Below are 15,354 nucleotides of genomic sequence, written 5' to 3'. Positions count from 1 at the left end.
GTTCTAATCATATATTATTTCTTTATTAGAAAACTATAAACATAAAAATCTTCTTGAAAATAAAGCTATGGATAAACAAGTTAACAAAACAGGAAAACACAGAAAATAACCTTTTCAAGTTATGGATTTCAACAGAAAGTAAAACAAAAATAAACTTAAAACAATATCACAAGTCTTGACTGTCTCATATCAAAGAGGGCAATGTAGGTGATATGCCCCCCCCCCCCCCCCCCCCCCGTTCATGACAGACAAAACCAAAGCAACAAGGTATCGGCTAAAGACACCTGTTATTATATAATAAAGGTTTTTTTTTAAGATGGATTGATAAAAACATTAGAAACATGAATCACACATGTTAAGAAAGTGATTCTTTTATGGCAAGATGACAAAATGTTATGTTTAAACCAGAGAAGAATTGTTTATACTTATCTTTAAAGATACTAGATATTGTTTCTCAATCAAGATTATCAATGTGGTGTTTGCTGACAAGGTTAAAATGCAACCTTTTGTAGAAAACTTTGGGGGTGATGCAAGAAAATATTTGCAATCAATTTCAAATATATTGTTGGAATGTTATAAGTGACAGATCACTATTTGCTGTAGCAAATCAGATTTCACTCCTTTTTTTCAAAAAGCCGATTAGCAAGCAATCGCAAATTTGTCATTAATTACAAGACAAATGATTGATTCATGGACTGAAAAGACTTGCTATTGATTGCAAGTTTCTTGTAGCTCCCCATTAGTTTAACAATGGTCAGTCACCTAGACAGCATATTCAATTAATGCTATGTAAAACTCGCATCAACTATAAACTTTACAGAGCTGCCAACTTTGCAATTCACAGAGAATTTACAGAAATCAGGGAGATATTGAATATAAGGGATTCTTCTCTGAAATAAATTATCAAAGGGCTTTCCTGATTCTCACATAGACAAATAAACACCATGGTCTAACAATGACCTAAAATTATGGGAAGCCAAATGTCACAATTTTGTTTAAATTGTATACCTTTTTTTAATGCATCTCTTTCTAATTCTTTAATGGTGAAAACAACTCTTATTTCTCAATTTCAGACAGTTTAATGATTTGCCCGTCAAATGAGCTGATACATTGAACCCTTACTGTTAAAGATTTATGTCACCAATGGCTATCCATAGATAATCCAAAACTTTAAACCAGAGTTTACATTAAACCTGACTTCAGAATATGGTCCCATAGAACTATGCATGTATGACATGTATCAATCGTCTACCATCATCGAAAAAGTAATTACTGTGCGAAGATAAATGGTGACTTTGGTGTCTTACAAAGGAAGAAGCAATACCAAACCTCTAGACATGAATCAAGGCATTGTATGAATTTTCAAGGTAAAATATAGCATATTTCTTTCTCATAGTACTGATTGAAGTATCAACAAACATCACAAAAATATTGATTTTTATTTTCTTACGAAATTCCCACACACAAAAAAAATGATTTCAGTAACAGTTACTGTTGATTGCACAAATTAATAAAAAAAGAAATTTACGATGAAAAAGTCAATCAATCAAAATGATTAGCAGGATCAGAACTTTTGATTTCCTACTCTCAGTCCACACTTTGGCATGGCTTAGATGATAGTAATTGGTATATAAATAGTTCAAGCTATTTCAATCATAGAAGAGTTTTTAGAACCTCTACAATGTTTATTAAAATTAACGTCATAGGCCCGTATTCTGAAGTCAGGTTTAACTTAGATCATGGTCTAACTCTGTGCTAATATTATGGGAAGCCATAAGTGTCAAAATTTTTATTAAGTTGTATGTTTCTTATGTTTACTGTGCTCTTTCCTGATTCATCGGAGGTGAAGTATTTATACTTCCTAGACAATTATGAAAGATTTAAGAGCCAAATGAGATGAAATATGATATCTCTATGATTAATGATTTATGTAACAATTGGCTATCCATACTTAAACCCCGACTTCAGAATAAGGGCCATTAGGTTTATGAGGAGTCCCATGAGGTCCAAATAAATGAAACATCATAAAAACATCTGTGTCATATATTGGACTAATTTGGCCTGCATTATAATGAAAACAGAAAACTTAATAAAAAACTAAAACATCCTTCACTCCAACTTATTTCAGCATGCAAGTGTATATGTTACAGGAAGGTTAAAAGGAAAAAGAAATCGTCATATATTCAACGCAATAATACTTTAAAAAAGAACACAATCAAGTTTAAAAGAAAAGAAAAAAAATAACTGATTTCAATTTCTTAGGAAACAGAAACAAAAACTATTATGTATATGTGAAAGAAAATAAAAAACCCACAGTTAGGAACATGAAGACAAATCATAAAACATAACTTCAGTTTCAGGGCAAAAAGTGCATCAATTTCTTCAGGGTGTTATGATGCTTCAGTTGCTGCAGATTTGGACTGCTTTGAAATTCAGGAGAGATTTGGAATCCGTATCATTTGGAAATGATCTCTGCATTCTTACAGAATGACTCAAACTTATTCAAGCTTTTAGTTGTAACAATACAACCATTACAATGTCCAAGTAAATCAATCTTTAAATAATTATACATATCAAAAGAACCAAGTATTTTCTTACAGACACATACATTATTATTGCTTTACATGATATATCTTATGTCTTTAAGATTTTAATTGTTACATGTAAAAGCATTTAGTTCTTAAACAGAGATCTGATCACATAATCTGTTTCTATTATCAGAAATAAAACCTTTTCTGTGTGCGTGTGTGTGCACCCCATATCTAATTTACATATTTTGATACTAACATGGGCTGCATACTCATATTTATTGCACAATCAGTTATTTAGTTGCAATGAAAGATACATGTACATGTTTAATATTCTGGTATTATTAAAAAGATTTTTATTATTTTGTTCTTGTGACTGTTCCACGGCAAGATGGCCAATCTCCAGACAGCAATAAGCTCTTGAGTAGAAATCACACTAACAAGTAATTAAAAAAAAATTTTATTCCCAAAGATGGATGATATTTTAAAGCATATTTCATGCCCTCTAAGTCCTAAATAAAGATCATTGACACTAAAATTTGAAAAATATAATTACTGTCTGTTTATAGTTCCATGCATGTACCTAACATCTCAAACCCAGAGGTCTTGTGAAGTAGTAACTTATCGATTTCCATTTTTCTTGAGGTACTGTAAAGATTTGTTTTTCTATAATCAATACGCTAATCAGTTTTTTTTCCTAATAGCTATATTACTATATGTTGGCAAGATAGTCATACCACATAACAGTTAGCTCTTGCACAGAAATCCCACCAACATATTTGGTAAACAATTAACTGCAGATTCCATTGTCCTGAAGTTTGAAGAATTGAATGTACACTTGCTAAACCCTTTTTACTAGAAACATCAATTGCCATCCACTGCATGCATCTAAAGTGGGACAAAAATCAAACACGGACTTCGTGAGAACTAGACTTCATTTACCTGAAGTTTAGTGGGATTGAAAGTATACGCGCTGAACACTTTGTACTTGAAAAGTCCTTGACACTGGAAGACTTCAGAACTTTGAATACTCCACTGGCATCAAAAGTGGGACACATATCAAACCCATTTAATTTCCTGAGGTTCATTCAAAGTACAAATAGATAGTTATCCCTTCCACAATCATATGCTCAAATCTACTAATACAGGATGAATAACCTTTAACCTTGTTCTTCCTGTCTGCTGCATATAAACCGGTCTTTGAGTAGTGCAGTAATCAAATCCACATTTTATTTGAAACGGATTCTCTTTTCCAAAGTTTAGTGAAAGCAAATATATGGATACTTGGTATCCATGTTCAAATCCAAACACTCAGGATGAACAACCTTTGACCTTATTCTTTCTGTCCGCTGCATGCGAAGTAGTCTTTGAGCGGCGCCATCAGGTGTCTGATGACGGGAACACTCCATGCCTTACCGAGGAGTTTCTGACGAGCCGCGCGACCAAGGTTGCCGACATCGGTGTAATGGTCCGGGAATCCAAACAATCTGAAATGAAGACAAGAAAGTTTTCTTTTTTTAAAATCCATATCTTATTGTTCAAAAAAGTAATCTGAAATAATAGAAATACTTCAAAAATTAATTTTCCCTAAATGATCATGAGCCCAGCAGCCACTGTGCAATGCCAGATCAATGAAGCTCTATCCCTTCTTCTTCCTTATACTGCCAAAATATGAAGTTGGCAAAAAGAAGCTGCTGAAAACTGCTTATCTAATAAAAGAGAGCCAATGGAGTAAATTAGAAAGTCAAAAGGGGCCTAAGCTTTCGATCCTAGCAGAATCTTCGTCGGAGGCAAAATGACCAAAATGAAGTTGTAAAGTTGAATAAAAGACAAGATACAAGAGTTTCTTTGACACCCTTTTCTGCAGACTGCTTGGAAGTTTCATTGACATTGCACATTCTGTTCATCTCATGCTTGAGTGAATCAATCTCAACTTCAAACCTTGTTGAATTTCTTCTGCATTCAATCCATTACTTGGGTGGGATATTGCTAATCGATTCTGATAAGTTATTTATCATTTTAAAGCTTAGGACATGCTACATGTATTTCAAGATGAATGAAAATCTCAAAATTCATTTTGGGTGACTTATTGTTTGGTTTGGGGTGGCAGGTCAAAAATGAAATAATAATAATAATTGAATTACCTTTCTAACTCTGTTGACCATAGTCCGTCTTCTCTGCCGTTCATAATAACAGGCAAGATTGCATCTTTGGTCTGCCAGATGGAGTTGGCGTTGGTCGTGATAGTCCCAACCTTGGAGAACTGCCAAAAACACAACATTGTGAAATACAGTCAAACCTGTGTTAGTGGCCACATCTCTATAACAGCCACCTACCTATAGTGATCACTAGAACCAATTCCCATGGGGGTTGATTGTATGGGTAAGAACCTGTCTATAGCAGCCACCTGTCTATAGTGACCACTAGAACTGATTCCCATGGAGGCAGATTGTGTGTATAAGAACCTGTCTATAGCAGCCACCTGTCTATAGTGACCACTAAAACAGATTCCAATAGAGGCAGATTGTGTGTATAAGAACCTGTCTATAACAGCTACCTGCCTATAGTGACCACTAAAACAGATTCCAATAGAGGCAGATTGTGTGTATAAGAACCCGTCTATAACAGCCACCTGCCTATAGTGACCACTAAAACTGATTCCAATGGAGGCAGGTTGTGTATATAAAAACTGAATATCATTAAAATGGATTATTGGTTTTTTTAATGTTATTTCTGAATGACCGTTATTTTTCCACTTCTATCACAAAAAGACAACATCTGCAATATTATGATCATCGACTACAAATATAATACATACCATAACTTTCAATAGGCAAATATAATATTGATCTTGGGCCGGTCGCACAAAGAGGCGCAATGAATTGCATATTCAAAAATCTAATGCAACTTGATTTTTAAACCAATCAGAAGAGCGTATTTAGAAATTGCATTTGATATCTTACATTGCAATCAAACACAACTCCCTCTGCAGAGGACCCCTTGTCAAATAACTGTTCTGGTGCAGTCACGCCAACAAATCTAACTCCAAATTTTGCCAGTGGTTAGCCATTCAACTTAACGTCATAGCTTTGATCGGTCTGGAGTCAGTCTTATTGGTGTGACTGCCTGCAAAGGGTTTGGAGGGATTACAAACTCTTGCTATACATGTCAGTACCAGAGATTGTCTACCACAGAGTGGTTCAAGGCATTTTTGAAGGCGTAGGGAATTGTCCAGTATTTTGGGGTTAGAGGATCACACAGTCTTGCTACATACCTAAGCCTGCTTATCACAGTGTGGCTCAAAGCATTCTTGAAGGCATAGGGTTTTGTCAAGTAACTGTTAGTTTAGAGGATCACAAAATGTTGCTACATACCTGAACTTGTCTATCATTATGAGGCTCAAGACATTCTTGAAGGCATAGGGGTTTGTCAAGTAACTGTTAGTTTAGAGGATCACAAAATCTTGTTACATACCTGAGCTTGTCTATCACAGTGTGGCTCCAGACACTCTTGAAGGCATAGGGGATTGTCAGCTCCAGCCACATATGGCCTGAAAGAAACAGTACACCATACAAGTATCGTGTTTAGATCTCATGCTTAGAAATACAAGCTTTCTTGCCTCCAAATTAGCAAAACTTACTTATTCTATGAGCAAATATTGCATTTTCTGTTTGCATTTTCAGTACAATTCTACTCCTAATCTCAAGATATGAATAAGACCTTCCAAAGTTTCTTATCAATGGACAAATTTACATTTTTCCACGTTGTTAAGCCAATCTCTATGACAAGTGAGTTGTAAATTAATCAGGGAATCAATTCCTGTCGGGTACCCTCTCACCTCACCTGGGTTGAGTGCAGCACAATTTGGATAAAACTTCTTACTGAGGAAAACAACGCCATGCCTGGGATTCAAACCCATGTTCCTCTTAATTGAGAGAGTGATGAAATTTGTCGAGGTAAGTAAAGCTTAAACCTCAAAATCCAAAATTTTGAAGAAAAAAAACAACATATTTTTTAATTTATGACACGGGTAGCAATCTTCTGTTGCCTAGAAACAATTCTCTACATGAATTAGGAGACTGTTTTAAGACAATGTGGCCTGAATTCACAAAGGTGGTTTTAAAAACCCACAGTTGAGTCCATGGTTTATGCAGATTTCCTGTATGAATTACGTTTATTTTACTGCATATATTACAAGAATTTCAATGCTGATAGGGGCATTTTCACGGTAACTGACATTACACGGCACAATGTTTTCACACCTTTCATTGTGTGTATCTCTAAAACAACAAATGATGGGAGTTTGCTTTTGATAGAGTTAATAAAGTGAACCTTGCTGTATACTCTGATACTAAGTTTTCCTATGTAACCACATTTTTTTACGCATCAGCAAGCAAAAATGTGTCGGTAACTGACATTACGCAAAAGGATATGCAATTTCAGGGTGTTCATTAAAATTGAAATATCTCATGTCCCTGAGTAGATAGAGTAATAATTTGAATATGTAAATATACCTCCGTTAGTAGGTTAAGATGTGTAAAAATATTAAACAATTCGTTTTTGTCTTTTGGGGGCTATGATAATTTTTCCACAACCATGCTGGTAACTGACATTACGGTAACTGACATTACACTTAATTTGCCATAGAGATAACACATGGAAGTCAAATGTGTGGAATCATTGCATTGTATCTTCTGTGCAGGGCTTCACATGAAAGTGAGCTTGATGTGGAAGTATACCAGAGTCTCTAGGAACATTTCAATGAAAAAACTTTTTCTTTTTCTTAATTCCTTTCTTTGATTTGAACATTTTTATCATTACTTGTCGGTAACTGACAATACACATTAACATTTACCAGCGCTACATGATTTCCAAAGGCATAATTTTCTTGGTACTTAAATGTAAGGCTTTTTAAAATCATAAAAGTTTCATAATACTTCACATTTTTAATTATCAAAAGATAAGAAATGTATGTTTTACTTACTCGGGGGGGGGGGGGGGGTTTGGTGGGGTCATAGCAGCTACATGTTTTCCTATAGTAATCTAATATTGCATTGACTGTACACATGGATTTTTCTGACTATACACCCATAATATATTCATCAGTTTTATATTGACTTTTTAAACCTTTTCCTTCTCCAACCTCCCCCTCCCCTCAAAAAAGGCAAAATGAATAAGGGTCTCCTCCCCTAGGCTACACGTACCCCTCCCCCGAATCTCATGCAGCCATGTAGTTTTATTGATTTCTATTCTGGTCAGTGCAAGCAATGCTTGTTCATATCTGTCCGATTTCAATTCTCTTCATAATTTGTTTAATCATTTTCTTTGCTAATTTCTTTTTTTAGCTGTCAACAAAAAATAAAAAATAAACTCCAGCTTCTAAACTGAAACTGAACTATTTGTAAATTAAAAAAAAAAACAGTTTTAGTAGATCCATGCAACATTGCTCAGAACTGTCAAATTTCACTTTTCATCTATACTTGTAAACCAAAAACAAAATTGTATCACACATCCACACTAACAGGTATAAAAACCAGGAATTTACTTTTAGCGAGGCAATGCTCAAAAGAATCCTAGAAACTAAAAAAGGGACCCTGGAAATCCCCTTCATCACAATGTTAAGCTTGAAAATGTTGCAGATTTAGGCAATAGGTTGGGAAAAGTACCCCTTACCCCCCCCCCCGAAAACCAAACAAAAAATTGTCTGATACAAACAATTAAGTACTTGGTAGTTGGTAAGTGCATGTACAAAACAATTTCATAGTAATTTTTTTTTGCACGATGGGAATGCAACTTCCTTCATAATTTTATATAGTATTCCTTGTGAACTATACCTTTTAAAAGTCAATAGCAAGCTCCTTCTGGTGTGACTTTTAAAGTGAGACTTAAATAACAAGTGTACAATATTTCTTCTCCATAAAATTGACCACATATTTGCATTTCAATATTGGTAACCAACGTTTTATCATGGTAACTGACATTACATTCTCCACTTGGTAACTGACATTACATATATTTAATGGTACCGTATGGCTTCATTGTTAATTGGTAATCTTTAATTTTGGTGTAGAAGGGAGGGGTGTTACCTAGAGAGGAAATCTACCAAGTTTCATATTATATATCCTCTTTTCCAGGAAATGAGAAAAAAAAGTTCATGTTTTCGGTAACTGACATTACATACCATATCACATACTTCATCAATGTTTTTTTATCAGATGAATGAATTACTGGTGTTTCTTTCTGTGGGATTTTAAAAAGTGTTATAATAGCAAGCTAAATCACAGGCGAAAACATCATGATCAAACCTGTTCTTTAAAAATCTGTCAAAACAAAATATGTATCAATACGCTATTTTCAACACTAATTTGTATCCATACTTTGGCAGCCATTTTGAAATAAAAAATGGCTGCCAGAGTCGGAAAAATTTGTGTCTCAGAAACTTCAGGTCTTGTTTTATTAAAAAACATAAAGCATTTGACATGAATATCAACTTGATTTTTTTGCCTCTGTGTCCATCTGTGGTGAAAATGCCCATATGCGCTTTTGTCACAGTGCGCCAAATTGACGCCTGTTGCAGACCTGCCAAACTCTGGAAATGAAAAATTGTATTCTGTAATAAAAAAAACTGTATTTTTCCCCCAAAAAAGTGTACTTCATAATAAAATGCATGGCGCACTCACTCATCGCGCACTTAAGCTGCATGCAAGCTAAAATGCGCACTGCTCTTGCAGATGGAAAAAAAACATTGAAACATGTGTATAACTCACCCTGGTTTTAACAAAATGATTGAAAAAAAAAACAAGTTACCTGAAATTACATTGATCTAATAACCATATTTGTGTAAGTTTTATAAAATAGAGACATATAGAGATGATTTTTCTCAATAAATTACAATTTTATTTTTTACAAAAACTTATTTTTTTAAAGAAAAACGTACTGCCGTATTTTGGTTGTAAAAACGTACTAAATACGCAAAAAACGTACTGGTTGGCAGGTCTGCTGCTGCTGTGGTTATCCACTCTGTTTTATTCATGAATCCACTGTTTTGAATTAAGCAGTCCACTCTTCAAACAGTGGACTCATTAATGAAATAGCATATCTAACCATGGTAACAGGCGTCAATTTGGCGCACTGTGACAAAATCGCGCATCACCATTGGAAATTTTTTATACATGCACCCGATACACCCTAAATTAAGCGTAATTTATACAGGAAATCTGCATAAACCATGGATTTAACCGTGGGTTTTCAAAACCACCTTTGTGAATTCGGGCCTATGAGTTTGCCACTATTTTCATATCAGCTCTAAAATATATATTTTTTAATTAAATGGTTTCAACAGCTCAGCACCAATTGAAGTTTCTTACCGATGCATTCCTGGTAGGTTTCCCCAGTAGTACCTGGCTCTGTGGGTGGGCGACATGTGACGGGAATCTATCATCACAGGATTACACTGAGAAACATGAACAAATAGTGATGGTTATTATAACTCACGCAGGGCAAACATGCTAAGTTATAAAGCAGAGGACTTATGGCTTTGATTCCTTACCAAGAGACCCGGCAATGGGGATCAATGCCTAACCACAGGGCCTATTAAGCACATTGGGTTAAAGGATGTGAGCATTGGAAATGGTAGACTAGCTTTCAGCTGGGGTGATAGAGAGAGAGGAGTGCCTTGAGCACCCAACAAGTTGGATATATGTGCTATACAAATACCCATTATTTTTTAAATTATCGTTATGGAATTACTAAAAAAAAAAAAAAAAAAAATTTGATTACTTTTCTTGTAGCGTTACTAGATGGGATTTGATAAAAAATGTGATACTTATCTAAAATGGGCACATTTGGAAAAAAAATTGTGTTTTCTATAGCTGAAAAATATGCTGAAAATTTAGAATGACAACTTTGATTGGTAAAGCAGAAAATTCCTAAACAAAACACAGGTAAAGAAATATGAGTTACACATGAATAGACAAAAACACACACCTGAAGGAACCTGCAGATGGCAAGCTTATCCTTGCGTCCCATGAACACTACGTTCTCAAACAGCCAGAAGAAAGGTCGAGGGTCATCTGGAAGGGGCTGAAGGTCACGCAAGATCCGGTAGAACTCAAAGAAGAGGAGGCCCGTCCCTCCACCGAGGCCCTTTCGGGCAGGATTGACAATGGAGAGGTCGTTGCATGGGCTACCCCCAATGAGAAGGTCAAAGGGTCCCCACGATTTGAGCTGTACACAAAATTCAAAATCACCATCAATATGGGAACAAGCACATCACACTAACCGGTGTGTTGGCTCAGTTGGTAGGGCGTCCGTCTCACAACCCGGAGGTCGGGGGTTTGAAATTCCAGCCACGTCAGATCAAAATACGTAAATAGATGGGAGTTGCCCTGTTTGGCGTTGAACATTTTAAGGGATATAGCCTCGTCGATCTGGCACTGCACAGTGGCTGCAGAGCCCACAATCATTTTATTTTTTGAATATCTCTATTCTCAGATTTCTATTTCTAACAATAAAATATGGATTTTTCATATTCATTTGAATCTTTACCAAATGATTTGAGTTTGAGTTTATTTATTTACTTAACAACAATAACAATAACGATAACAATGTGTTAACATCACAGCACAAACGTAACTATTCTAGTATACAGATGTAATTGCTAACATTATAAAGGATAAAATGAGAATACAAAACGATAAATCTGAATACATAAAATGTGACGTGCGTGTATAAACCTAAAACAAATGTTTTAACATTTTTTAAGATCCCAGTCACAGTTTCCAATATTGATAATCTATCAAAAAGATACGTATATGGTTGAATGTTGTTAAGAAGGAACCAGAAGGTAGCACAAGTGCTAGTCGAGACTGATTCCTTCAAATCTTTGGTATTTTTACATAAAATACGTGTGAACAGTGAATAATACTATAAATAATGTCTCTTGGTCTATAGACTGCCTAACTAACATAAGAACTAAATTCATCTTGCTACAAATATAAATCAAAATCAAGGGCCATACATACACATTTCTTTTACAAATATGAATTCCAATGGATGGAAATTCAAATATGTCGTGCTGGATAAGTCTCTGAGACTCTTACGAAAATCCTTGATACTTGTCACAAAGCCTTTAGATATTGTAGTAAATTCTATTTATGTTGTTACCACTTGGATCACACTCATACACAGCATGCTGTGATGCTCATGATGCTTCAGGGGCCTGTTGCAGAAAGAGTTGCGTTTAAACGCAGGTTAAAATATCAAGCGCAAGTAATAAATACGAGTGCTTCATTGGCTGAAAATCAAGTTGCTCAATATTTTTTTAGTTGCGTATGATCGTAACTTTTTCTGCAACGGGCCCCAGAGCTGGTAACTTGAGCTTGAGCATATCAGGGCCCTGTCTAAAAAGAATTACAATTGATTAGGAGTTATGATTGATTGATCCAATCAATCGTAACTCTTTGGAATTCCATCAGTGTCAAAAACATTTCTACAGGAAATTTGCAAAATGTCCTTTGTGAACAAAGGAGAACACATCAAATTATCAAGAAATCACTGAATTTATGGATATACAGTCATATCTAAAAATAATTTGAACAAACATGCATTTTATATCTTGACTTTGCTGGCTTTCCATAGTTGCGATTGATCGGATCAATCGCAACTCTTTGTAAGACGGACCCCAGGTACCCATTTACACCTGGCAAATGTAGACAAATGCTTTGCTACAGGACATCAAAGCCAAGGTGGGATTTGAGCCCTGTGCCTCTTGGTTCAAAGTTTAAGAACTTTTTTTTACTTCACACAGCAGTAGCGTGAATAACCCTTGTGGTATCATCGGAGACTTGTCAAAATGAATATCTTATTTCTTGTCGTTTTCACCCAACAAATTAATCATTCCAATTGAACTTTTTAATTGTTCCATAAAACATTTGTATCTAATGTTTGAGTAATATCAGACTGCTGCTACTCTCTCTCTAAAATAAGATTTTTTTTACTGTTTATCGTACCTCCTTAGGGGTGATCTTCTGAACATCGCCAATCTGTTTGATCTGTCCCTTCAGGCGTACAGTAGACACAGTGATGGCCTCCTCACTCACTTCAGATGCATAGTAACACTCCACATCAAAACCAAGCTCCTTCAACACAAGCATACCTGGCAAGGTCAAAGGTGAAAAGTCATGAACATTTGGTTGATCTGTCCCTCGTAATGTACAACAGACCCAGTGACAGCCTTCTCACTCAAACAAAGCAAGCTCCTTATAACAATAACATACCTAGCAATATTAAGGTCAAAGGTCAAGAAGGAAAGGTCATATGGATATTTGCGTGATTTGTCCTTTAAGAGGTACAGTAGACACAGACACACCCCAAATATATCGAGTTAAAATAGCAGTTACATTGGGAGAGACCTGCAGGTCACAGTGTTTCAGTTCGCTTTTTGCAGCCAGGCACTGGGGACGCAAAAAAAATGATTGCAAGTTGCAAGGTCAAAGGAATAGATCAAGTGAAAAATACATATATGCTGTTCTTCCACTGATAAACCACTGATTATTCAAGCAACAATAAAATATAATATTCATTTGCAGTGTCATATAGCCTTACATATTCATTATTACTAATAAATGTATCCTTACAGATTACAATAGTGGCATACAACATTTACAATTACAATATCATAATACATGCGACATCCGTAATAAAATATCCAAATTTGATTACTGCTTTGATAACTTAAGTTTGGTTGACTTTAGTTGATTTCATTTTATTTCTGCATTCACATAAGTATCAGAATTTCAAAATATACAATATACAAAAGTAATATATAACAAAACAATAATAAAAGTCATAACAGAAACAGTGAAAATAGATATCAACAAGATGTATTATAGTACATTTCGCAAATATCCATAAAACCCAAATTAGAGGAATAAAAGCAATATAGCTATATGAAGCTGATTGCTACTGTTCAACTGGTATCGTCTAACATCCAAGAACCACAAGACGATGAAACCTACATTTCTGGCTGAAAGGGGCTCTAAAAAATTGTTAATTTAAGTAAAATCACCTTTTAACTATACAAATCATGGTTTAAAAATACTAATTTTAGGAAAAACAAGTAGCCTGCCCCCCAATTACATATGAATAGATAACCAAAACCAGAGAAAAAGACCACCAAATAAAGCAGTTGTGACCAAAAATGTGATGGGGGGGGGGGGGGTTTAGGCGGCCATTTTGGATTTTGACCCGGCACACTTTTTTCTCGGACCCACAACAAAAAATATTGCCAGTTGAGATAAGGTAAAAGGAACACAAAATACCCCCAAAATCATCCATTTATAGCCCATTCCTAATGATACATTTTACAAAAAGTTACAGGCTACCTGTGCCTAGTCCATCGAAAAGAGACAAGACTCTGATTGGTCTACGCTCAGCTAGGAGGAGGGGCTTGTACATTCGCAGGGGTTCAAAATCGGCGATCTGATCGCGGTTGAAAAACTCCACCAGCTGCTCCTGCCAGTCGTCTCGGCGTGTCAAGTAACCATGGCAACGGTCACCCGAACAGAGGTAGCAGGACCAAGGATCTTGGTTGGATACCTTGAGGTTTATAAGTGGGAAGAAAGAGTCAAGTTTAAAAGTACTTCACATCGTAGCATTCAATGCATTCTTATAGTATATGAAATAGAAGTAAATTTCACCCTTCTTTGCCATTTGCTGAACTTAACAAATCCACCATTTTTTATAAAGGACCTGCTATATTGTAGAAAAATCTTTAGACTGTAAACAAGTTACTTATATTGCCATATGTAAATGTTTTCAGTATACTTTTTATACATTGCTGTCATTTTGTTTTGTGTATTCATTGTTAATTTCTAGTATAATTTTAGTGTGATTATTTTATACCTTGTTCTACTCTCTATACATAATTATCTGTTCTTTGTTCCATCTAGCTTTATCTCTGTATGTCTGTCTTGATGTATACTTTGTTTGTTTATATGGACCTTTGCTTATGCAGCTGTGTCTGGAATAAAGTCTTGAATTGAATTGAAGTGTAAAGTTATGTGAACAATTCAATTACAATTACAAACGTTTTACTGCAATTGCAACAACCCCTTTCTATGTTATATCTTACAAACAACTCAATTAAAATTAAAACAACCTCTTTCTCTTGACGAGTAATCTTAGCCACTCTCTTTCCATCTTTCATGTTTCATTTCATGCGATTTGTTGACTATAAAACAGGAAAATGCATTTTTAAAATTGTTTTGAGGTACTCAACCAAATTACAACATATAGTATTCATACATTTCAGTGTTCTAACGATGAATTTTCGATCAGAAAAAAAAGTTTCTTACTCACCCTGTTTGATTCTTGTGGCGCAACAAGATAATCCATGCAAGCTGTGCAGTAAGAGTGATAGCAACCTTGATTATCACAAAGCGTGATCTTGTCACCCTCGGCACAGATACAACAATGAGCCTGCAGGAAAATAAAACAATGAATCGCCTAAGTGTAACAGATTCAATTTTGATGGATAATCTGCTGTCTTGGGATAACACTCACTACATCTCACTCCAGTGACATTGGATGAGGCAAAAAAGCTTCTGCACACCTTATGACTGGTCCACAATGCGACTTTGGAACAAATCACATTTTGTTTATTTTCTGAAAATGTGAATGAAAACTATTTTTCATTTCAAATTTACTGTAAGAATACTAATATAACAAATTGAATGATTGCAAACCTTTTTTTGGAGTAAAGTCAAAATAAGTTTCATATTGGAGGCAAATTGCTTTTATCCTCATAAGGATGGTAGCACAGTCA

The 15,354-nt window shown here is 35.2% G+C and overlaps 1 protein-coding gene across 3 annotated transcripts in view; it reads right to left on the bottom strand.

Annotated features, from left to right (window-relative positions):
• LOC129270237 (DNA (cytosine-5)-methyltransferase 3A-like) overlaps window positions 1-15,354 on the bottom strand; it is a 37,212-nt gene continuing 21,858 nt past the window's right edge. For all 3 annotated transcript variants that reach the window (XM_064105429.1, XM_064105430.1, XM_064105431.1), the window contains 8 exons: window positions 14,889-15,008; window positions 13,913-14,126; window positions 12,539-12,684; window positions 10,515-10,754; window positions 9,896-9,981; window positions 6,003-6,078; window positions 4,673-4,791; window positions 1-4,015 (listed from right to left, as the gene is read on the bottom strand). In XM_064105429.1, coding sequence (XP_063961499.1) covers window positions 3,862-4,015; window positions 4,673-4,791; window positions 6,003-6,078; window positions 9,896-9,981; window positions 10,515-10,754; window positions 12,539-12,684; window positions 13,913-14,126; window positions 14,889-15,008 — 1,155 coding nt within the window. In that variant the 3' untranslated portion in view covers window positions 1-3,861. The remainder of the gene's footprint in view (window positions 4,016-4,672; window positions 4,792-6,002; window positions 6,079-9,895; window positions 9,982-10,514; window positions 10,755-12,538; window positions 12,685-13,912; window positions 14,127-14,888; window positions 15,009-15,354) is intronic.

Source organism: Lytechinus pictus, chromosome 10 (assembly GCF_037042905.1).
Source record: "Lytechinus pictus isolate F3 Inbred chromosome 10, Lp3.0, whole genome shotgun sequence".
Lineage (NCBI taxonomy): Eukaryota > Metazoa > Echinodermata > Echinoidea > Temnopleuroida > Toxopneustidae > Lytechinus > Lytechinus pictus.
The sequence above is the reverse complement of the archived record's forward strand: the minus strand, read 5'-3'. Positions and strand labels throughout refer to the sequence as shown.